Source organism: Neodiprion virginianus, chromosome 1 (assembly GCF_021901495.1).
Source record: "Neodiprion virginianus isolate iyNeoVirg1 chromosome 1, iyNeoVirg1.1, whole genome shotgun sequence".
Taxonomy (NCBI): Eukaryota; Metazoa; Arthropoda; class Insecta; order Hymenoptera; family Diprionidae; genus Neodiprion; species Neodiprion virginianus.
In genome coordinates this window covers 29,117,025-29,138,800 of record NC_060877.1, presented here as the reverse complement: position 1 = coordinate 29,138,800, position 21,776 = coordinate 29,117,025, and the positions used below count along the sequence as shown (strand labels likewise).

The 21,776-nt window shown below is 37.1% G+C and overlaps 2 protein-coding genes across 4 annotated transcripts; one reads left to right on the top strand and one right to left on the bottom strand.

Annotated features, from left to right (window-relative positions):
- The first annotated feature begins 5,819 nt into the window (after positions 1-5,819).
- Positions 5,820-21,639, top strand: LOC124303739 (rap1 GTPase-GDP dissociation stimulator 1-B). 3 transcript variants are annotated; one of them, XM_046761341.1, is made up of 12 exons: positions 5,820-5,941; positions 13,561-13,643; positions 13,924-14,235; positions 18,098-18,241; positions 18,603-18,839; positions 19,022-19,188; positions 19,282-19,513; positions 19,638-19,784; positions 19,974-20,369; positions 20,520-20,652; positions 20,786-21,054; positions 21,173-21,639. In XM_046761341.1, the coding sequence occupies exons 3-12, from the start codon at positions 14,202-14,204 to the stop codon at positions 21,310-21,312; spliced, it is 1,899 nt and encodes a 632-aa protein (XP_046617297.1). In that variant the 5' UTR covers positions 5,820-5,941; positions 13,561-13,643; positions 13,924-14,201; the 3' UTR covers positions 21,313-21,639. The 3 variants fall into 3 exon arrangements, with proteins under 3 accessions (XP_046617297.1, XP_046617306.1, XP_046617315.1); XM_046761350.1 differs by lacking the exons at positions 5,820-5,941; positions 13,561-13,643; positions 13,924-14,235 and adding an exon at positions 17,163-17,649; XM_046761359.1 differs by lacking the exons at positions 5,820-5,941; positions 13,561-13,643; positions 13,924-14,235; positions 18,098-18,241 and adding an exon at positions 18,291-18,401.
- On the bottom strand, positions 15,831-16,717 carry LOC124303775 (transmembrane protein 242). The gene is made up of 2 exons (XM_046761405.1): positions 16,548-16,717; positions 15,831-16,335 (listed from the first exon to the last, which is right to left on the bottom strand). Exons 1-2 carry the CDS (start codon positions 16,660-16,662, stop codon positions 15,944-15,946), a joined length of 507 nt encoding a protein of 168 aa, XP_046617361.1. The 5' UTR covers positions 16,663-16,717; the 3' UTR covers positions 15,831-15,943.
- Positions 21,640-21,776: the final 137 nt, after the last annotated feature.

Below are 21,776 nucleotides of genomic sequence, written 5' to 3'. Positions count from 1 at the left end.
TCAGGGAAAAGTCCGGGAGTCTTTCGATTGGTTAGGGGAAAAAATAAGATAGAAAATGTTCGCTATAAACGTTTATGTGACAAAATAATTTTAGAAAAATATTTCTGTGCTCAAGCTCCGATGTAAACGAATTACTTTCCGTCATCGTTAAATAGATTGTGACCATATTTTTAAATACCGATAAATTCGTAGCTTTATTAATTACTTACCCTCATTTACTTACCTATTACTTAGCATTTTAGTCAGAGAATTTTTTTTACTGTCTTTATACTGCCCACCATTATTGTTTATTATACGCTGCGTGTGTGCAGCACGAATATTCGCCGTTTTTCACAGGTTTGCGAATATTTCCACTCATCTTGTAACAGGTTATATACGTATGTTACAGGTTATATACCGTGGGTTTAGAGTATAGGCGTACAGGTCTATTTTTATCTCCCTATCACTACGTGTATCCGAAAATTCTTTTAGGTATCCGGTCGCAACGTTGTAAATTGTAATGTATTCGCGTTACACAGCGGCAAAGTAATTGCGTTGAAATGCGATAGAACATTGCCTCCTCTTTACTTTACATTCTTATTTATTCAACTACTTATACCTTCTTTATTCTGTCAACTCTCTGCAATGGTCGTATAACGCCTTCGTACGGCTGATGCGGAGAAACAAATATTTGGATGGAAAAACGATAGGCTTGACCAATCCTCGACGCGTGTAACATTTTTTTCCCCCATACCGTTTCCCTGTGTGTACAGCGATGATGTCAAATTTCGCATACGGTTATTAAACGTTGTTCTAGAGTCACACTGGTAAAATAAATTCGTAAGTAAATATGCGTATACTCGTGTAACGTTTATACATTTTGTTTCTTCGAATTTTGCAAATATCAGTTTTAATAATTATTATACCTGTGTGTATTATTTATTTTTATTTTGTTTTTGATGCGGTATTTCGAAGTGCGGATTCATTAAAACGTCCTGCTGTTACACTTTGTGCGTAATATAATTATTTTCTTGCGACGCAGGATAAATTTTTATCGACAGAATGTTACAGATGTAACGTTGTGTATGATTATACGACGGTAATAAAAAAATTTCGACTCAAATATATTTTATTGCTCTTATTTTAAGTATACTCATAAATGCACAGTATGCAAAGTGTATATTATTGTATTATTACTATTATTCTAACGCGACTAAATACCTACTTATTATACAGTAAGTTCAAACTTGAGGTATGAGGTATGAAAGCGTATGTTGATGGTAATTACAATATTATTATGCAATTATACAGGAATTGTATTTTATTGTAATGATTGATATGTAGAACTTAATTACACGATGCAGCGTGGACTTGATTAATTCATAATGGAATGGTTTCCGGATATTTTTCAAAGAAAGCATAATAGTGCAAGTCGGAAGAGTGCGACTCTCTCCCGAAAATGAATATCTTGAATCATTGCATCGTTTAATTGCACGGAAGAAGAGATCATTACGCAAAATGTCGATGAAATTAAACTGAAGTTTAAAAAAAAAGGTATACATTATTCCTGCTTCGAATGTCGTCATAGCAAAAGGTAGAAAGCTCCATAATACCTAAGCTAATTCTCTATCGTAATTACAGTTTTTATAAATTCATCGCGATACGTGTTTGTGTTAACTTTGTATTTTCTGTCTTCCATTACGACACGATATATCATTTATCATTATGCAACGAAACCATTCAATCCTTAAAACTGTAATTTCGATATTAAAACGATAATATTCAATGTGCACCACGCTTGTAGGTACTGTACGTAATGTCAGATCTGTTGTTCCGTGTACCCGCATGAAAAGAATTCTGGCATTTAATATTATGTGAGATCGTGCAGTATTAAGAACAGCGAGTGCTTTTGCTACGAATAGAATACAATACAACAATAAAAGGAATGAAGTAGAAATAAAATTAATATAGTTACTTAATATTGAAACATTATGAATTGCCTTGTGATATTTTAGAGTAATTGTGGAAGTTTGTTTACAATAGGAAAGAAACATTTTCATAATTCTGTCAACTTCTTAATATCGTATATTTAATATAATGTATTATATTAAAATAAAGTAAATAAGTATGATTTATTCGACGTTGCATTTTTTTTAACTAATTAAGGTAAACATTATTAGAATGAGATAACACGTTTATAATTTTTCGTCCGTGCGATATTTGATAATTTTTTCAATGCGATTGTATGCCACGTTTGCTTTGCTCGTTAGTAATTGCAAGTGTTTTTTACTATATACCCGTTTCGAGGAACTTATGGGTAATACACACGACAAGCGGAATATTACGCGTTTACGAGCTGGGGACAAATGTTAATGACAAATCGTATAACGTCAAGCATAATTGGAATCCAATTGATCGTCAGCTGGAACGAACTTAATTAGCATTTAACAGGAATTATATTCCAAGTTGAATTTCCGGATTATTAAAAATACATTAATTTTAACAAAAAATAACCTATTTACTACGGCTGGAAATTCTTGCTGAAAACAGAAAATTGATCAACCGTATCGCCGATGCAATATTACACGACGATATCTCGGCTGCAATGAATAATCTAGCATTTATTGTACGTATATGCCCGTATCCGTAGATCAATTTGAAATCAGCCGCATGGTGTTATGAAATCGATTTCATAGCCGCCCTTGCAATTCGTTTGACATATTTAATAAATTGAACTTGGATCCTATCAAATTCATCGTCTATCATTCGTAACTAATAAACAATGTATCAATAGTCTCCATCCGAAAATCAAAGAGCATAGTAGATATTTAAACTTGAATGCAATAAATTCAACCGATCGGTTATCCTTAGTGCACAGCTGATGCTCCTGCAGTAAGTTATTTTCCATCGTTGTAATTTACACGTGCTACGAGAATTAATTTGAAGCTGGATAAGATTGCTTGAGGTTAATTCGAATGATAACCGTAAGAGCGTAATCGATTCGATTTAATTAAACATCTTATTTACATTTTTTCTTCCTGCGCATTTACTCCAACTGTATTTTTAAATTTTTAAGCCGAATTGATATTTCAATAATATTATTATACTCTTGCAACTAGGGTGCATTAATTTATCATTTATAACCTGCGGCTGGTTATCATTGGCTGACCAAAGTTCAATCGATATTTCGAAATTCACACCTATCTACCTAGAATAGTTCAAAGCATAATCATTAGCCAATGAGATCGTGGTACAGGATATCACCGTGCGAGAAATTGCACGTTGTTTGCATATCACAGAGATTAAGACTGTTCAACGTTTGATGGCAAAATGAACGTTGATGAATCTATAATTAACACGGCCGGTGTTCACCTTTTTAGAAAATTGTATCTAGTTTATACAGTTCAGTTACGCAGATTGAGACACATTTAAGCATTCAAAATCACGGATATATCGGGTCTAAGCACTCGTTTACACAGCGTAATAAGATTACGTTACAAATTCGACCTTGTACGTACATTATCCTCCAAATATTGTCCTGTATCATCGAGGTGTTGGTGATATTTTGATAGTTCACGTACCGGTGAACTGCAAGGGGGAAATTACAATTAATTTCAAGTAAGCGCGATATTTGAGTTCGGAACGAGTTGGCGTACATTTGAAATTCGAACTAACGAGCCAGGTATACAATTAATTGCTCGTGGCGAACGAAATCGAATTGAATTATCGAATTGCAGTATTTTATCTAGCAGTCTTTAGACCAGCTAAGGCTGCGTTTCAGGCGGTCGGATCTACGCGCTTCGTGACTTTTACCTCGCGCATACATACGCCGAGTCATATCCCATACTCGTTACGCGTTTTTGCAATAAGTACTTTTCGGCTTGTGCCAGCGAAAGTAACGGCGCGTTGGATAATAGACCCAAAGATAGGTGTGTATCGCTTGTCAGGTGTACGTTAGCCAAGGATGACTGGCCGTTTCCGACGCAATCACGCCGTGTGCTGGACCAAAACATAGTCGGTTCATAGGTACACACGATTCACTGTGACAACGCGAAGCGTGAGAATTTTCGTACCGGGCGCTGATGCGGTAGTAAAAACGCGAGGAAATAAGAACGGAGGAAAAACAGACAAGTACAACTTGTACAATGATTCAGCTCGCTATTTGCGAAGCGATCGATTTTCTGGATGAATGTATAATATAATATGTACATACAGGGTCGCTTTTTTGCCATTACGGAGCGATGTTCGAGTTGGTAAGTCCACGTATATTACCGGACATGGCGAACGAAGAATCGTACGAACGTGTAGGTCATCGGTTGCCGTGTTTTCTAGTCTTGCCTTTCGCTAGAGATAATTAAGTATTCATGGCATTGGCATATTAATAATGCCGCAAAGAGTCCGTGTGTTCGACCGTGTGTGAATTTCAGGTATAGAATGTTGACGTGGCTGTAAACAAAATGTTGTTTACATCGTGTAACGTTGACGAGTGGAAACTAAGCAATCACTCCCTGATTTTCTACCGCAAACGACGAAGCCTGTGTCAGATATATCAAGATGAAAAGAATTTAAGAATTTTTAACCACGTTATCTCAACGCGAATCTTACAGGGGACGCGTAATAGCGACGTTACAAAATCTCTGACGAAAAATGTGAGAATGACAGCTAATTTCATTTCCGATTTCTACGCCTCGGGCTTTGACCGTGATGGCTAACCTTCTTTCCTGCAACTTTTTAACATTCGATATGACGTGAAGATCGACGTGCGCGATTTGTGCAAATTTCGTGCTCGTTTGGTATAGCCTTGATTAAAATGAGTCGATTTACCTTATCTACACCGGTCATGGAAAGTTCATCAGTTCGTTAAATGGTATCATTATGACAAACGATTAAATAGCATTGACGCGCGGCACTGAATTACCAAGTTTTGTGTAAATGCTTTACATTTATTCGGAGTGGAATTTTACGCGGCTAATATGTAATGCCAATTTGAATAATTTGATGCCAATATTAATTGCGCATTTGGTGTGCAAATATATACGTCGATAAGTAAACACTGGAAAACTCTCAAGTTCATTCGCATTTATGCTACAACTCAACATTAATGTGCATGAGCCGGCTAATCAAATCGGGTATTAAATCACATACCTGCCTATTTTGCAGAATTTCTTTATCACAGATAAAAATCATTCTCCAGATAAAATATAATTCGTTTTCTTGTAACAAAATGCTGCAGGATTACGCCGTAACGGAAAGTGCGCTTCTATTGTTATTATTATTATTTTTGTTGTTGTTGTTGTTATGTGTGAAACTTAATTTTTTCACTTTATGCAATGTCTGCACGTATTATACCTATTTGGTCCGGGCAGTGTAGGTAAATCTCGTACAATTGGGTGCTTTCCTTTTACATCAAGTTACTGTCACAAATCACTTGGCGCCGTGTTGTGTGAGAAAATTGACGTATAAAAGGAAAGCGCCGATTATCTCGCATATACCTATGATATAGCTTCTAATTTATTCCGAAACACGGTCTTTTCGTGAGTGAGAAAACACGCAGCGGTAGCCGGAACGCGATGCTGTGTCTAACGAAATGGTCCTACATCGACGTGATCTTACGGTCCGATTAGAAGAATCAGATAGGGATCGAGCGTCGTCGGTAAGTCGAAGACACGGCAGTCGTGAACGACTGCTAAACAAGTTCTCCGTGATTATGTCACTCGACAACTCGGTGACGCGTTTCTTCCTTAAGCGGAGAAAGACGCGATTCTAGTCGAGGTAAAAGGTTTTTCACCTTCTCCTCTCCGCGGCAAACGTCCTAAGAGAATTACGTCGGAGAGTGAAAATTGAGGCCGATGTAGCGAAGTGAAGGGCAGAAAATGAAACTCAAGTATTTCAGCGTCATTGGTCTTGGGACCGACGACTAATTGAATCGACCCGGTATATGTAGAAACGATGGAACCGCCAGGTACCTCAGACTTTCAATCATTGGTTTTCCCGTTCGGTATCGCAATTCGGTTAACACAGGCTCTCTTGGAGTTGCAAAGCTTAAGGGGGCTTTCCAGTGTGACAGCCCGAAAAATCGCTGTTTTTCGCGATTTTTTTTTTTAAAGAAAAAATAATCTAATCGGTCTCGTTTTTTTTTTGTATATTAATTGGGTATTGAAGAATACAAAACAATTTTTTAAAGATCGATTTATTTATTAATTAGTATCTATAAAAATGATGAAACAATTGTTGCAGAAAATGCACTTGGATGTGGTGGCCACATTGGGGGTCACAATTTTGATCTGAGACAAAAAACACAAAAAGATTATTGATCGGTATATAATTGGCTTTCGTGCTATGGAAGCTTTTTTCTTTTTTTTTTTTTTTGCAAAAATGGCGCCGGTTTGAACAAAAAGTATCGATTTTAGCATTTTTTTTTGGCAGTTTTTTTTACAAAAAAATAGGAAGATGTCAAAAAAAAAAAAAAAGCTTCCATAGCACGATAAACAATGACGTTAAGAATATTGTGTAAAAAATTCAACTCGATAGCTTTAAAACTCTGCCCTCCAAGTTGGCCACCGTTTTGAAAAATGCTGTTTCGAGAAAAACGCGTTCAAAGTTTCAAGTGAGGAAATTTTAGGTAAATCGTTTACTTACGGTCAATCAGCGATGCCAGGTCCATACAATATCCCTTCTGCTTCTTCGAAAAGATCGTGCTCAATGGATTGTTCAATCCGACGAGCTGTCCTCGCCTCTTTGCTATCCAGGGACGCCCGGCGGTTTGCTTGGGTGATGCGCGCATTCTTGTATTTAGCGGCGAAATCTGCGGCGCTCGGCCCTATCGTGCATCCCATCGTCTCCAAAATTTTTAAAATTGGGTCGTAACCTTCATTGAAGATGCACACAGCACACTGCGTAGCGATTTCTACTATCTGCTTGCCGCAGAATACGTGCTTTGGGGCTAGTTGCCACACACAGTGATTGAAGCTCTCGTTATTATTTTGAGTGTTCGCGCCCGTACATCGTTCTAAGAGATCCTCCGTTGTTAGATCATCGTAAATCGGTTTTAAAACTTGTTGTACGTCTTCGTCGAGTGCTGGTGGATGGGTGTACTCCTCTCCTGTGGCCTCGGCCTTGCGCCATTCGCACCACGAATCTTCTCCCGGAGGGCAATACTCATGCTGAGGATTTTCATCAGTTGAGCTTTTGTGATGAAATGTAGCCCATATGGCTTTCCTCATATTTTCTACGGAATTGGAATTTCGACGAACTGCCAAGCCATAATATTCCGAGAGATTTGTCAATAATTTTAACGTCAATTGCGCTCTTTTCGGTTCAACAGCAGTGTTTTTTGTTTGATTTTTTTTAGTTTTCGGAGAACTCGAACGAGATCCTTTTTTTTTCGGTTCACTCTCCATTGCCTTGTCTTCGATTTGATTTTTGGCCTTTTTTAGTTGAACTAACCTTTTTCTTGCTTCGTTTCCCCTTTTATATACTCGCTTTTTCACGTGCAAAACGCATTCCTTTTTTTTTACCGTCAAATCGTCACCGTACGGCTTGGCTTCTAATAACATCTTGAATGTTTTTGTATCGCCGTCTCCTATATAGAAACCGTATTTCGCGTTGTGCAATTCTTCTGATCTCTTGAATACTTCGATTATACCGTCGACTTCCATTTTTCCCGCGCTGCCTTCGTGATTGACGTTGCATTCGGATTCATGCGTCTCAGACCACGCCTCGTACTCGGTTGTTCCCTCTTGTCCTTTCCAGAATACACAAGCCTTGCAGAAGCTTGATTTGACAGCAACATCCAAAACTTTGTTGGTATATTTTCCAATCACGGACACGATACCCATGCGCGACGTGAAACCGCGTTTCGACCACGATCCATCACCGGACACCGTCAGAATATCGCCCCGATTTTCTGCTTCCAAAGTTTTTTCCTTCTCTTCGGTACCTGCTTTTTTCACGACGGCCTCGTATATTGATTTCGCTGCAATCTGCAGGATTTTTACGATTCCATAATAGGTGTTATTATTGAAGTTTGCAGTTAAATCCATCAAGGCGATAAAATTTCTAATGCCATTTATGCCGATGCCGACCAATCGCATGACAAAGCAGAAACGACGATTGATTTCATAAGCATTTTTTATCAAAGGACAAGAATCTATCTCGGCCGGATCTGGACACGAACACTGAACACAAATTTTAAAGCCCAATCCGCGAATCGATTTTTTAAAAAACTTCACGTCGCTATTACACTTTTTGCACTTCAACAGTTCCTGAAGAGCGCCGAAAACCAAAAAGAACTCCAAAATCACGTAGCTAAACGTTTGATCGATTCGGACTTCAAACTCTGGACTCTTTTTCAAGATTTTTGCTGCCGAAGTGCTCGCAAACGTTAGATTCGTTTCGATATCGTGTCGATTTGTTCCCTTGAAACCACCGGATCTTTTTCGTCTATTTCGCGGATGTCCGCTTCTCGAGCCTTTTCTATCCTGCCACGCACATTCCTCTTTCGTACATCTATCCATTTTGAATGTCGAAATCGAACTGAACGACGAGCAGGTAGGACGTACATGAACTTGGCTCGCTAATTATCGAAAATATGAAATCGGACTATTGCATAATTTGCCGTCAATTAGCCGGAAATTAGTCACGCCTTATTATTTTGTCGCACCCAATTAAAAAAAAAAAAGCGGATGGCGTGCTAAATTCTAAAGACATCCGGTTTTGTATTTGAAAATTGAGTGCGACAAAAACAAAAATTCGACGACTAATTTGCGGCTTATTTGCGGCAAATTATCAACCTAATCAGAATCACTCATGGTGCTCGCTGTGCGTTATTTTGGTAGTTGGCGGGCTAAATTCTTGAAAAATCAGAACGCCATCCGCTTTTGTTTTTGAAAATTGAGTGCGACAAAAACAAAAGTTCGACGACTAATTTGCGGCTTATTTCTGGCAAATTATCAACCAAGTCAGAATTACGAATGATGCTCGCTGTGCGTTATTTTGGTGGATGGCGCGCTAAGTTTTTGAAAAGTTAGCACGCCATCCGTTTTTTTTTTTTCAAAATTGAGTGCGACAAAAAAATAAATTGCGCGACTAATTTACGACTAATTAACGGCAAATTATGCAATAGTCCGAATTCACATTTTCGACAATTGGCGAGCCAAGTTCATGTACGTGCAGGTAGGAACGAGACAATAGAAATAACAGTCGCACGGGCAGACGGCCGACGCGGCAGCTGTAGCGCTCCGTTGCCTTCTACCAAGAAATGCTGTACAGTAACCGAAATAATCTGAATTTCGGCATGAAAATTTCAGGGAATATTCGGAAGAGTGTATACTATTCGATAAAGCAAAAAAAAAAAAATCGATTTTTTGAAAATTTCACACTGGAAAGCTCCCTTAAAGGAGGCGACGGTAGCTCGTTCGTTCGTTGACGTAAGAATATAGCTGCAGGATAATAAGCGGTCCGCTTCCGTCGGTATTACTGAATAACAGTTCCTCGCCGCTATTGTGTCTCGCAATTGCCTTCGGGTATTATAAACGAAGAGATGATCGTTTACTCGTCTGGCCAAACCTGTAATAGGCATCTACGCATTTATATCGGGATGCATGACGGGCAAATATTCTCAAAACGATTGAGCTGAGAGCCTGTAGCCTAAGCGTTACGTGCGGCTTTAATGTAGTGTAATAAATGGCAAACAACTTGGCGAGTGATGTACGGGAACAACGATATATATATATGTATAAAAGAAAAATCATTTTTGTGTCAAATCAAGGCACTTGTGACAAACAAAAAATGAATTTTTTAACTTTTTTTTTGTTATTTTTCAAATCCATTCTATGAAGCTGAAACCGACTTCGAAAAAAAGAAGCCTCCGTGGTGGACACGGTTGTGGCCGTAAAAATCATTTAAGATAAAGTAAAAAGATTATTAATCAGTATGAAAGTTGCTACCTTGTTATGGGGTTTTTTTTTTTTTTTTTTTTAATCAAAATTGACAAAATGGAGGTGGTTTGAAAAAAAGGATCGAATTTAGTTTGTTGCTTTGACAGTTTTTCGTTAAAAAAAATATGAAGTTTTCAAAAAAAAAAAAAAAATAAACTTCCATAGCAAAATAAAGAATGGCGTAAAGAATATTGTATCCGAATTTGAGACAGATAGTTTGGAAACTCTTCCTTTGAGAGTGTCCATAGTTTTGGAAAACCACGTTTCGAGAAACCGTTGAGGAAAAAAATGTAAAAAAAAGAACAGAAACAAAATTAGAGGTTAAAAAATTTATTTTATGTTCTTCGTGTGTGCTATGATTTGACATACAGAAATTAGGACTGATTAGCGTATTTTAAGAATAAACAAAAAAAAAGAGAAGAAAAATCGCCAAAATCAGCAAATTTTCGACCCCTGTCAAATATATCTATTTCCGCTATTCGCAGCTCAGTCTGACCTCTTACCTATTTTATTCAAAACACCGCCGCAAACTTGGCTCGACAGAAGCCGGACAATGTGCAATGCAAATTAAACGACCCGCAACGGCGATAGCGTCGTTATAATTGCATTATGTGACATCGAACTCGACCGTCGTACGTAGTTGCACTTGACACTATCAGCTCTCTCTCTCTCTCTCTCTCTCTCTCTCTCTCTCTCTCTCGGCCGTGTTTGCCTTGACACCTGGCCATTCTTCCTCGTTCCGTATTCATTGCCATTCATTCCTATGTCATCCCATTTTCTATTCGAATTTTATTCTCTGCAATTTAGTTATTCATTATTATATTTGTACGGTGATAGCGCGACAGAAACGTGGACTGCAATTATCACGCAGATCTGGTTTGCATATGGACGACGGATCGCCTGTCTGTGAAATTAGAGAGAAACTACGCTGGTGTTTCATTATTGTTCAGTAAAATCGCATCTTTTTTTAAAAATACGAATGTATCTATTAATCACTTGATTGTCAGTTTTTATCGTCATTTCATTTATCTTGCTCTTACACGCGAGTTTTTAACCGAACAGGTATATAGACACGCGTTTCTTAGATCGTCAACGAGAGATTCTAGATAGTTTGAGCAAATGCAATTGAAATAATAAAAATTTTCTCGCCTTCTGTTGGAAGTAAGACTTTGTACTTAATACGGCTGAATTAAGCAGAATCACTTTAAATGTTTCCGGATTATTTTACCGATCTAACTGCATTCGTCCGATCCATGTTCAGCCTATTTTGTGGCGATCAGTGCACTGAATCCGGATAGCGAAAATTTTGCTGAAATAAAATTCCCTGATTTTTCCCGTCAAAAAAGTTCAGAATTCCTTGAGCTGTTTCCACGAAATTTAGGTAATGTTGGGCAGCTTTTATGACCAAAATCTCCAGGAATTGTTCACCATCAATACATATTCGTTTCAAAAATACATATAATTGCTTCTTTTCTCACAAATAATTGAAAATCGATCAATACCATTTCCGAAAGTTAGCTTAGTTAAATTTACAAAGTATTGCGGAAGTTTGAAATCAATTTATAAAAAAAGTATGGTTTTCCTGTATTCCATTCTGACTCCCTGACTTTTTCCTTACTCTTCTCGATGCTCATAATTCCCAGATTTTCCGTTCTGACGTCACCCTATAAAATCCTGCACTCATAAGTTCTAATACATTAGTGTAAATTTAAAAAAACTCGACAATTTTGATAATCGCCTGTGGAGCTTGTGACTTACATTACTTTCTAATTTTTGTATAATGAGAATATAATCGCGGAAATTTCTTGGTAACTACGTGGTGATAAATTGCGTCATCATTATAACCGATGTTGGAATGATTTATATAAATTTAATATATCACTTTCTTCAGGGCACGGTAAAAATCCAACAGAGACCTGGAAATTTTCTCGCATATACTGAATCACGTAAAAGTGATTCATTTTACGAATATTTTCCTTACGTCTCCCGAGTATCGCAGTTGATTGCTGTTTACATAATTAAGTAGGTATGTGCATGTATTCAGTTTGAGCCATTTTTTGACTTACGATGGGATTCCAAAGCAATAACTGCTTTAGCAAGTGTCATGCAGAGTTCAAAATCTTTTGGTTCAACGCAAGTACACACTTGTACAGCCAAGTGGAAAAATTTTGTACGTACAGGTATAAGCAATCTTTGACACAGTTTTTCAATGTGGTTTCGCTGTCATTGTAAAGTTCAGCACGGATTTCCGAAATCACATTTCTCACAATCAGATGAATATCTTAAATACTCGGCGGCCGTATGCGTGTTTCACCGTTGGCCATGGGTGAAACCGTTTGACGCTCGAAACACCGTAAACATTTATCAACAAGCGTATCGTAATCACACGACCCACGTTTCATTTTACTGACAAAGATCCTAGTCCCAGATTTGAAAAATTTGGCCCTAGAGCATCGAGTAAACAAAAATAGTGTCACGGTCAACGGGAGTTCCGAATTAAATCACATGTGTTTTATAGTTAACTACACGCACGGGCAACGCACAAACCTATTATTGAAGGTTTTGAGCAGGTAATTTGATCGAACAAATTATGAGTTGTAGAACGAATTTAAAATGACTTGTATCATTGACGTATCGCAAGTCATGAAATGCGTCACATTTTCAATGACTAGTTGCACACATGTGAGTTTAAGGTCTGCTGTAAATGGATTGACTGTGTAATTATTTTAAAACTGATCTTCACGGACCTTTCAAGGAGCACTTCAACGCCACTTGAAATCTTTTGATAATATCACGAAGGAAGGAAACATATCTTCGGTGTAAAAAATGCGATTTATCGATCAATGGTTCGGTAATTGGTATTCCCGTGTCGATGGTAAAAACACTACAAATATTAATGGAAATTCCCGACCGTCTTCTTCTTTTTATCAACGTCCTTTCTTTTATTGGTTGTAATACTGGTTTTACATGTATGCCAAATTCGATTCATCAGTTTCAGTTAATCGTCTTTTCATTCTTGACATTAAATTTAGACAAGCGATACCGCAGAGTTGAGCAAGTCACGATATATGTAAGCAAGATTTCGCTCGTCTCCGTGAATCGTCGTTCTTGGTTTGAAAATTTTTTTACGGAAAACTATATGTAATGTCCCGCTTGTGATATTACTGCTTGCATCTTTTGTGCACATTGTAATTTACTACTGGGACACTTGAACTATGTTCATCTCTTAATTTACGCTCATGCAAACTTACATTAGAATATGCACGGGTATTTTAAATATAATTTATTATTCCAGCACCGATATTATTATTATTATTTTTTTTTTTATATAAACGAGCAGCGTCGTTGCCTGTTGCGTAAATATTACTTACATTCTGAAGTCAGCATCCGCTTACCACGCTCAGCTAATTATTGTCCTCGACTACGATGCGAATAATTTTTTTGGTCCTGATCATAGTCCTAATGGCATTTGCAATCCATCAAAGCTAGTCGCATATTTTTTTCCGAGCTAACTTTGACGGTCAGGTTTCTTTTAATTTTTATTTTTCTCTCTTTTCGGTTCCCTTTTTTTTACACATTTACGTAATTTATTTTACAGTAAATATAAACAAAATGAATCTTATCTTGATGTATTTTGCCGTAGAACTTGCAGAGGCGAATGAACGAGAGGGAAACAAGTGGAAATAAAATAACAAACGGACCCACTGTTAAGTCGTGATGCAGCTGGTACGTTTTTTGTTATGCTTACGTTAGATCGAAGTACAAGGAAGTTGATTTAATGCAATTGTTGTAATCTAATAATTTCAAATGGTTGTTGAGCCTTTCAATCGCATTATTATTTTTTTCTAACAATGTTTCAAGATCGAACCAAATTTCTCCCTGATTTATTTTTTCACAGAAGTACTTATTGACCTGGTTAAACCAGTTGTACTTAGTATTTTGTAAGTCTTATAATCGCAATACATACACCCATATTATCAACTAAAGTTGGCACTTGAAATTTCAGGTACATCCGACCCAGAAAAGATACCCGCCCCTCAAAGATGTCTAAACGACGCCATATGATCGGGAAAGACGGCTTACAGTTTTTCCTACGAGACTCCTAAAAGATGCCTTAAAGATGTCGAAAAGATGGCGGATGCAACATTTTCCGACATCTTTTAGCGTTCAAAGAAGACATTTTGAAGACATCCATTATTGGACGGCCTAGGGACGTCTTTCGATGCATGAAAATTATTATCTTCTACATCAATTTCCTAACACAGACCAACACAACGTAATATTATGGCTCACGAGTTCGTTAAATGCGAGGTCAAAGGTATACCGCAGCGTTTGTTTGTGTTGATCTAGGCTAGAAAATTGTTGTAACATCAAAGCAGCTAATTCGCAATTGATTTAAGCATCTGATATCACATAAATTATTAAAGGTCAGGTATACAGTAGTGACTGAGGATACTGAACTGCTAAAAAAAGACACTTTTTAATCATTACACATTTGCTAATTTTGACAAAAAAAAAAAAATGGAAAAATTTTGACTACGATTAACGACGCGTTGACTGTGCATTATGCGATTTACTTTATTCGAAATGTAGAATCATCTGACGGTGAGAAAGCGTATTACAAAAAGACGGCTTCAGGACATCTTTTCGATGCATCAAAATCCATGTCTCAAAATTGTCTAACAAGGAAGACAGCTTCACGACGCCTCTTTACTTTGCGTAAAAGATGTCTTTGTAAAAACAGCTAAAAGACGACTTTACGACATGTGCGTTGTCGTGGGAGTCTCTTTTACATTAATCACACAGTTGGAATATCAAGGGATGAAATGTTTTCAAACGATTCCAGCAATTCGTATGCCCGTAAACTATAGGCTCGACGTGTCAAGTGCATGTGCTGTGAACATTAAAGACTAGTGTGAATCCAAAAGGAGATGTTAATTAGAGTGTGAAATGGTATTCAATCTTTACTCTTCCGTCCATTTGAATGAATCATGGAATGTTAAGTAGCTACCAGACTCAAGGATCAAACGATAATGAAATTTTAATTTAACGTAAATACATGACATGACGCACAGGCAAGTTCATAATCACGCCATTCTCTCTTGTTCTTCAGATATCGAGTTGTCATTTGCCAATATCTTCGAACTCGGTACAACGTTTACATCATGCAAACTCTGGCCGTATGAAAAGATTTCTGATGCAATTTGTACTAGCGGTGTACATTGTCCAAATATTTAAGCAGGCAGCTAAAGCATTTACTCTTCAGTTTCGATTTACTCATGACATATGCCAGTTTAATTTCCTATTCTGCACTTTCATAGAGTCGGTCAGCAAGAATTATGTACAACATATGTTGTGTTAAATAATAGGAATGGCAACAAGGACGAGCATGTGAAAGATTTCATTTTGCAGTGGTTTTTTATTTTCATTTCGATATGGGTTCAACATGTATCAAGATTATTTCATGACTAAGTATGTGTAAAAATTTACCGACAATGGCTTGTCTGCTATCTTACAAGGATTCAAATCTTATCGTATTTAAATCTGTGTCAAGCTCAATGTGCTGCACACTTTGCTCGTTATGCGAGGGCTGCAACAGAATTTTGTATAAAAATTTCTAAGATGGGTGGAAGTCTGCAGGCATTAAAAAAAAGGGGCTAAAATTTCACTCTAATAATTATTTCATATTTGGAAATGAAGAGGTACATTGTTCCAAAGTCCAATTTTTTTATTATCTGCCTGTTAAATTTGATAATAGATGCCAGCACCTTAAGTTTAGGTCCAGCGCTGTTAGACATTGATTAAGATCAGATCATGATGTACCAAAAGAGTGATAAAAATTTTGATGATCACGGGGAAATGAGTTAGCCTTGTTTGTAAATAATATTTGGATAAGCATAAAAAAAATTGGTGTTTCTATTTCGAATTATATATTCGTATCTCTTTACAAAACATGTTACACATCATTAATTCTTGACTAGAAATATAAACAATGAGTGACCAATACAGTATTACAACATCATGATTTATTTACATTCTTTTGCTTTTTCATTACCCCAATCTTCAGAGATGTATGTTAACAAATCAGTAAGTCCTTCGAACTCCGTCCTACTCTGAGGTGGGTCATTTTTTGATATCCTAGGCAACATTGAACCCATGGCTATTTTGAACTCCTCTGCGTTAGACGCTCCTGAAAATTTCCAAAGACCGTAGCATAATATGCCACAGCCAGTTACGGCGTACAATGTTCCCCAGCTTAGGGCTCTAAGAGCTAACGATGCTCCAGTTTCCGTCATTGCTTTTGTCCCAGAAACGCCTTCTTGAAAATACTTTGGATCCTGTCTTCGAGCTGCAATTACTGTTGTTCCAAAACCCAATGTTGCTGCTATTCCTGTTACAGCAGTCAGAAAAACTGCCGCTGAAATCAAAGTTGTAATCGTCATTCAGAAATGTTGATTGAATCAATAAATTTTAGATTCTTATAATTACAATATCACTACACGCTATATCTCTAAATATCCTATCAGGATATAATTTTTTTGAACTGTTGTCTTCCTAATCGGTAAATAACAAAAAGAGGTTATGATTGTGTAAATCTCCTTGAACATATCACACTATTTGCTATTATACCTTGAAGTTTTTCCTTCTTCTTTTCCAACTCTTTTTCAGTGCCGGACAGTTGCTTTGTGACATTTTTGGACGGTTGAATGCTATCCGAAATCCCTCTATCACCATCAGAAGCCATTTGTATCTATCACTTTTAGAAAGCGGTTGCCAAAGGCGGTTGCTACGTCAGTAGCGTGCTCTATCCATTGTTTGCATAACTTGTTCTTAGGGAATTACATACAATAGAGGGTTTTTTTCGAAACTAGCTGACAGCGCTCAAAACTCCCTAGGACAGAGGCAGAGCTGATCACAAACTCGGCGGCGTATAAGGTAAACAGTTATTGACAGTACTGGCAGAGATGTGTGGTACTGGAAGCTAATTTCGGCACGCACCCAGAGATCAGAGTATGTGTATACCGTATAAACACGCATCGATCACTCTGCTTACTATCGGAGTAACATTTTTACGAAATTGGCTGAGCGTCTAAGTAGATGGCAAGTAGCTCCTTTCAAAAATTTTGGACGGAAACCGATTTTGCGACAGTAAATTTTTTTCCCTAGTCGATTGTGTTGGCAATGGAGAATTCAGACCTAGCGCGTGGCCGCTTATCGCTCGGGCGGCGTGCAATATTGCGTCCAAGTGTCGTCAATAGTTAGAGGCTGAAGTGTTGCCAGTGTATTTTAGAACGCACTATTAATGATTTTTATTCAATGTAGAATTACGGAAATCTTGAGTTCATCGAGTTTATCGGTATTATTGATATCGCTAAAATTCCGTTATCGTCGGGGATGAAATTGCCTGCGATATTTTTTCCTTGGATATGCACCGTGATGCAGATTTTTTGTGGGGAATGACAACGGAGCCGCTTGTACGCTGCTTATGTTCCTAAATCTTTAGCGTCCGAAAAAGGGAGTATTAAATGAAGACGTCATCGACGCATGTCAATTTTCTGAAGGCCGGCTATGTTCTGTCTTCCTATATCAACAAAACATTGTACCTTCCCACCAATATTTACAACACAAAAAAAAATGTTTTGAGGGGTAAACATTTATTTTTAAGTAACTAGCCACTAAATTAACCAAAATTGCACCAAAGAAGTTTGAAAGTACGTCATAATAATGGAAGGTAAGTTTAAAGGAATGTCGTTTTCAATGCATTTGTCGTTTTTTATTCACGAAAATATTTTTTATACATCACAACTTGTTTAGTAATCTTTAATGTACCTGGAAGCAACAATGATTCTCGCATAAACGGCCAGCCTGTAACTCTACTTTGGCCATGTAAACATGTTTTTCATCTCTCCATTGAAATCTGTGATTCGTTATTATTTTAGATCATTTTTCATTTAACGAATTATATGTATTTATAAGTTCAGCATTTGTTTTACAATATTTTCTTAGTGCGAAATTCAAAACTCGGATTTTACTTGAGAAAATCCAAATGATCAATTTTTACGTCTACTTTTTCAGTGTAAATGATGAAGTCAATATATAATCCTATGAGATGGGAGGGACGAATTTCCGGTCATTAATGTACCGTGAAAACAAATTTACAAAGAATTTCACTGTTCCAGGGGAAACAACGCACAATATTGACAAACTTTTCGGGGAGTTGCTCGATGCCATTAAATCTGGGAATGAAATTAAAGAAAATGGTATCACAAACATAATGAAAATACTGGACTCTCTGATCAACGTTAGCAAAACATCTGTCGGAGGTGATTCTTATTCTTACGCCATTCATTCTCATGGACTACTGCAGGCTAACATGCATGCACCAATGCGCTCACACTGCCAAGCAGCCAGGCTGATTGCGTAATAAATATGGGTGTATTGGCGCATGCTCTTTCAGCCCAACCAAGTCCATGCACATACATGGTATATAAATCAACAATATTAGTTGAAGGAGTTTTACGATTTTGATTGTTGATGAATAAAGCCCATAGCAATCTGGTTCTGAAATAAGTATTCACAGTTTTCCGATTTCCATACTTTAATCTTGCCACTTTTACTTGAAATAGAACAGATTTAAAGCACGTGCCCATTCAAACACTTATGTGCTTACCTTTTTATTTACAGAAACATTAGAGTTTGCTATCGATGATGTATTCCTGACACTTCTAAAGTACGAGTCACCATTAATCATTGCGAAAACTACAAGAGCGATAGCCGAAATAGCTAAGACCGATCGAGGGCGAGAGAAATGTACAAACCCAGAATTGATTAAGGCTTTAGTAGAGTTATTAAAAGGAGAATATGATATTGATATTCTGACACAAGCATCTCGAGCTCTGGGAAATATTTGCTATGAAAATGGTGCGTTTATAAACCAATCGCAGCTATCTTATCGTGTAATTTATTTGTGTTACCTGTGGGTGTTCGTTATATGTTATCTGATGTTCAATATGCAATGATCTTATTGTGAAATTACACTCTGCTATAGTTGTTCTTTACTGTACATGAAACATAATTATAACTGTTATTTTCCCTGAATATAGACAAGGGAAAGATGTTGGTGGACGAGCAGAATGGATTAACATACATTTTAACAGCCCTGAAAATGGGGATAAGTTTAGGTGATGGTGATGGAGCTGCTGGATTGAGAAATGTTGCTGCTGGCTTTTTACTGAACTTTCTTATCAATCAGACTGCCTTACAAAAAAAGGTAAACTACTCAATTCAAATCCGTTCGCACTTATACAGTAATTTCGACTTTGTTAGCATTATACATTTTGTTATTACAGAATAAATTTTACAGGCCTTGGATGACAACGTGCTGTCAGTTGTTTGCAGTATTTTAGAAACTGACGGCACCACATCTGGCGAAGCAGCAACCCATGCCATGTTGATATTAGGAATATTAACCGATTTGGGGCAGGAGGTTCTGGATGAAAGATTAACTAAAATACTTGTTAATATATTAGCGAGTGATGCATCACCAGAATTATCAGAAATGTGCCTAGAGCTGTTACATGGACAAGCAGAAAATGGTAAACTGTCAGAGACAAGTATTTTCCCGATCTGAATTTTTGCTGATAATTTTCGCAATCAAGATTACATTCCAAAATAAACTTATGATATTGTTGTAATGCATCCTGTATTTTTTCATTACAGAAAGTACAAAATTATTACTAGCAAAAGCTGGTGTGTGCGAATTACTATTAAAACTATTAGAAAAACATGGTCCACGCTGTACAGACGAAGAGGCGCGATCAGTGTTGAAAGTCGCTTGCGATTTGATTGTCTTAATTCTTACTGGAGGTAAATATTTGATGCTAGTTATTCAAGAAAGTGGGAGGGTATTTATCACCCTTCAAGTAATTGACATACTTAACCTGATGCAGTTTTATATGCATAGATCGTCAACAATGTCAATATCATGTTTAAATTTGCTGACAAAATTGAAAACTGCAAAACGATCATACTGAAAATAATTTTACTCTTATGCAGATGATAGTATGGATGTTCTCTACAACGGTAGCAATGGAGAAGTATATAAGAAGCTGGTCGACTGGTTGGAAAGTGACGACGAGGATCTGCAGCTTGCGGCTGTTTTGGCAATGGGAAATTTTGCCAGAAGTGATACGCATTGCGAGCTCATGGTTACTCAAGGAGTCCATCGAAAATTGTTGCGGCTTCTGAGCAAAAATGATAATAGAAACTGCCCCATAAGATTACAACATGCTTTGCTCAGCGCCCTTCGTAATCTTGTCATTCCTTCCTGCAACAAAGCACTGGTATTAGCGGATGGTCTCGTCGATGTTGTTTATCCTATGTTAGATATTCCCACGTTTCCTGTTGTATTCAAACTGCTGGGCACACTAAGAATGGTCATCGATGGGCAACGTAAGCTTAATTAACATTTTTTAATATTTTTTATCATCACATTTCTCTCATACATTTCTATCTCTAGGTTACTTGAATGTAGTTGTGCATGATAATGTGTGAAACTAGAGTCTTTTTTAATTTTCTGATTTTGTACCATATGGTATCTAGAAGAGGCCGCGATTTCCTTGGGTAAAAGAGAAGATCTCATTAAAAGAACAGTTGAATGGTGTGGTACAGAGGATCATCCAGGAGTACAAGGTGAAGCCAATCGTTTATTAGCTTGGCTAATCAAAAATAGCAGGTGAGCGTTGTTTCAGTGACGAAAATTTTTTATTTCGAACAGAATGAGTCGGGTGACTCGATTCAATGTAAGCTATGAATTGCTAATATACTGACATCATTAAACTGATAATTATAGAAAAATCTTGTTTCAGAGATAAAGAAGTCGCATCGTTAATTATAAGTCACGGAGCTATTAAACATTTGGTCAAAATGTTGACTGCTCAACATGCTTTAATGCAGAATGAGGCATTGCTAAGCTTGACTATACTCACAACTATAAGCTTAGTGGAATCTCAAACACCTGTGATTGAAGCAGAGATCGGGTCGACAATTCGCGATTTTCTTGATAAACATGGTCCTCAGATTGAGTCTCCTATAATTTATAATACCGTAGCGTTGACCGATAGCCTTGTGAAATCAGGTATGTGCTTCCAATGTGAAGACTGACAATCATATTAATTTTAAAGTTAACTGTAAACGTATTACGTTCAAATGTTTCATACGATTTTAGGCTTGACAACTATCAAATTTGATTTCAGATGTGATAAAAGAGCATTTGGTAAAGTCGGCGTTGCCCGCAGCGTGGAAGAAACTGCTTAAAATTCGTGCTGCAAACATTCCCGACTTGATGGAAAAAGTTATGCCACTATGCCTTTTGATGGGCGCAGAAATTGATTAACTAATGAATACTGGAGCAGGGATTGAGGGGGTGCAGATAAGGCTCCAATAGGTCTACAATTCGCGGCCGAGCTTGCGAAACGTCGATTACGTAAAAATCGCGGGACAAACTTTAGTAGAATCTTTAAATCTCTTTACTCTAGTAATTATATGAGTGTGTCTTACAATTATCACCCAGAGTTTTATCTAAAGTTTCGTATAAATGTCTCTCTGAGCCTGCATCCTCTTAAAGTCAGCAAATTCAGGTATAAAAAAAAAAAATCCAAAAAATCGTGGTTTCATGTAAAGTGTTATCTCTTCTGCCATAATAGGTGTTGATATTTCGCATGTGTTTCAAACGATACGTATTTTATACGTACAGATTACCTTTACCAGTAAAATTTAAAAAATCTTTAATACTTAATTCAATTAATAAAAAAACGAATAAAAAAAACTTAATTGCACTTTTGAGGAGTTGACGTTTTT